At 39.8% G+C, this 2,771-nt stretch overlaps 1 protein-coding gene across 1 annotated transcript; it reads right to left on the reverse strand.

Annotated features, from left to right (window-relative positions):
* Nucleotides 1–933: 933 nt before the first annotated feature.
* LOC147609366 (uncharacterized) lies at nt 934–2,282 on the reverse strand. The gene is made up of 2 exons (XM_086787627.1): nt 2,183–2,282; nt 934–1,807 (listed from the first exon to the last, which is right to left on the reverse strand). The coding sequence occupies exons 1-2, from the start codon at nt 2,197–2,199 to the stop codon at nt 1,162–1,164; spliced, it is 663 nt and encodes a 220-aa protein (XP_086643753.1). The 5' UTR covers nt 2,200–2,282; the 3' UTR covers nt 934–1,161.
* Nucleotides 2,283–2,771: the final 489 nt, after the last annotated feature.

Consider the following 2,771-nt stretch of genomic DNA (forward strand, 5'->3'; position numbering starts at 1 on the left):
AAACATAAAGACCATACAACCATACACAAGCTCGGAGTCTTAGTGGTACAATTATTTTTTCTCGACTAGTACTAAACTTTCATACAGTTCTTAATGGGAAGGTGGCCATTTTAGCGTAGCATCTTACACGAGAATATTAGAATGTATAACAATCCCATGAAAGTCACTAGTGAAAGATTAATGTAATTAGAATGTACCACAATCCCATGAAAGTCACTGGTGAAAGATTTTAAGGGTGATTATTGTAATTATTTTAAAAACAAATAATAATAAAAAGATGATTTGAAAGGTAAAGGAGGAATTTAAGGGTGACAAGAAGTAAGTAAATGGAGATAAAACAAAAAATTATATAAAAGTAAATAATCAAGGAAGTAAAAATAACAAAAGACATTAATGCGAGGTTTTTTTATTAGTAGTCAATATTTCTTAATCTTAGTAAATAATGTCATTCGTCTCAAATATTGATCCACCGAATTAGTTTTGTAAGGTTTTATCTTTGTTCTTCTTCTTTTTGAAAATTATATTTTACAATTTCTAATATTTTTATCTTATTTTTTTTTTGGCAAATGGAGGCTAGGAGTATAGGCTTCCAAGAACAGATAATCAAGTTGCCCGAAGATTGTTTTAATGCTTTGTTCAGGTGTGTAAAGATTGTCATCACTATATTGGGTTAAAATATTAGATATATATTTATGCCAAGTTTGTTGCTTTATTCAAAGAAAAATAAGTGCTTTAGGAGCTCCAACATGGATATATATGGCAAGCATGGTGTGTTCAGTATAATAATAAGGTTAGCAAGTTGAGGATTATAAAGCTTATCCTTACTCACCTTCGAAGACGAGCCTTTGTTTTTATGCATGCAAGAATACTCTTGCCCATCAAGAACGAGTCAGCCCATTAGTCACTATTAAAGGTCTAAACACTCCCAAACAAAAAAAAAACTTAGCCACCCATGCTAATAAATATACCACAAGGGTACTACTGCAAGGGATACCATTTACATAATCCTGTATCGTAAGTACTTAGCTTAGATGCGGAGTCACACTAGAACAACTCGGAAAACACGATTTTTGAGGCGACCTTCACAATTATTATTATTAGGATGTGATGATCACAATTATTATTATCGATAGAGGAGCTGTTGTATGATATTTGGGCGAGCTAGACGGAAGCGGCGGTGGTGGGCATTTTAATGTCGATAGAGGAGTTGTTGCTGCGCCTGAGCAAGAAGGGGAGTGTATTCGAGCTGTCAGATAGTTTGAAGTATGTAGTTCCATCCTCCACATATGGGCTCAAGCCAAGGGAAGTCCTGAAGTTGAGGATGTTGTATATTTCACAGCGTGCACCCGCAATCGCAGGGCAAGGTAGCGGCACTAGCGGCACGTTCTCAGCTGTAGAAAACTGGAAGAGACTGCCTCCTAGTTCAAGCTCCACCAAGAACCATTCGCCTTCGCCTTCTTGTCTCCAGCCCAAAGCTCTCTGGGTTTCCACATTCGTGATTATGACGTCGTCGGACTGCGCTACCCAAAGCCGTATTTCTCTACTAAGGTGGCTGAACGTATACCTAGCCCCTACATCCGCCAAGCGCACATAGTAGGTTGAATTGCTCTCGTCCCACTCCGGCGCCAGGCTTCCTCCTGAAATCGCCGTTAATTCATACACCTCTTGACCATAATACTGTGCTGGGCTCCAGCAAAGTGACCAGTATGGGTACACCAGTTCGCCTTGCGGAGGACAGTGAATAGCATCAGCCCCGACCGACATCAACACCGCCGCTGCCGCTACCACCACCACCACCACAATATTGCTGCACTCAACCAAAAGCCGATGCTTATATATTAGCTCCCTGTCTTGATTAATAAATGTACGAAATAATTACAACAGGCACTTATTTGACGCAAACCAAACCAAATGACCAGGTAATTGGGGGAGAGAGAGAGAGAGAGGGGGGAGGGAGGGAAGGAGGCGCGGGGGGATTCAATGACGTTCTTGCTCATACGACCCGAGAGAGAGAGAGAGAGAGAGAGAGAGAGAGAGAGAAAATATGCACAGTCTCCTTTTTCTTCTACATTACCAGTAGCTAGCCTACCCATTACTGCTCGTGATAATAGACTACCTACACATGCCAGACTAGTTGTCCTTCTCGCTTACTTGAGTCTTTCAAGAGAGAGAAGCTACCTACCTGCTGCGAAGAGCCATGGCTATTGAAATGTGAATGTGAGTATCACCAGTGAGTGTATGCCAAATGCAATGCAAAAGGGTTGCTTTGGCAAACCCTTTTATAGAATCCAGCCCTACCTATCTTTTTCACAAAAAGATTTGGCCTTTCAACATGTGATGTAAATAAAAATCACGGGTCTTGTGGAACTTGGCCTTTTGCATAATAATTGAAGGACGCCCTACACTATGATGTGTCATGTAAACCATAGTTAACTTCAACATGTTATCAAGATTGTACAGCCAAGTCCAAAATCAAAATTACGGCTCTTTTACTTTCAAGACCACCATCAATTGGAACTTGGTCCTTTGCATTAAAATCAAGATTGTACAATAGAGTCCTTCCCTTTTAACATGTGATCTTAACAAAAATCATGTAAGCCGAGTGGGCAATCATTGTCTCTCCAACAAGTAGCATTCCTCACTTTTACACTCTTCAACATAATTACACAGGTTTGCGTAATGTAATTCTCCATCATACTCTAAGAGCCATAGAATTTTCCATAATAAACTTTTTTGTAGGCCCTATTGCACAAGAAGATTCATTTCTATGT

This window comes from Cibotium barometz, chromosome 51 (genome assembly GCF_041138505.1).
Source record: "Cibotium barometz isolate CiBa-2024 chromosome 51, ASM4113850v1, whole genome shotgun sequence".
In the NCBI taxonomy this organism is placed as follows: Eukaryota; Viridiplantae; Streptophyta; class Polypodiopsida; order Cyatheales; family Cibotiaceae; genus Cibotium; species Cibotium barometz.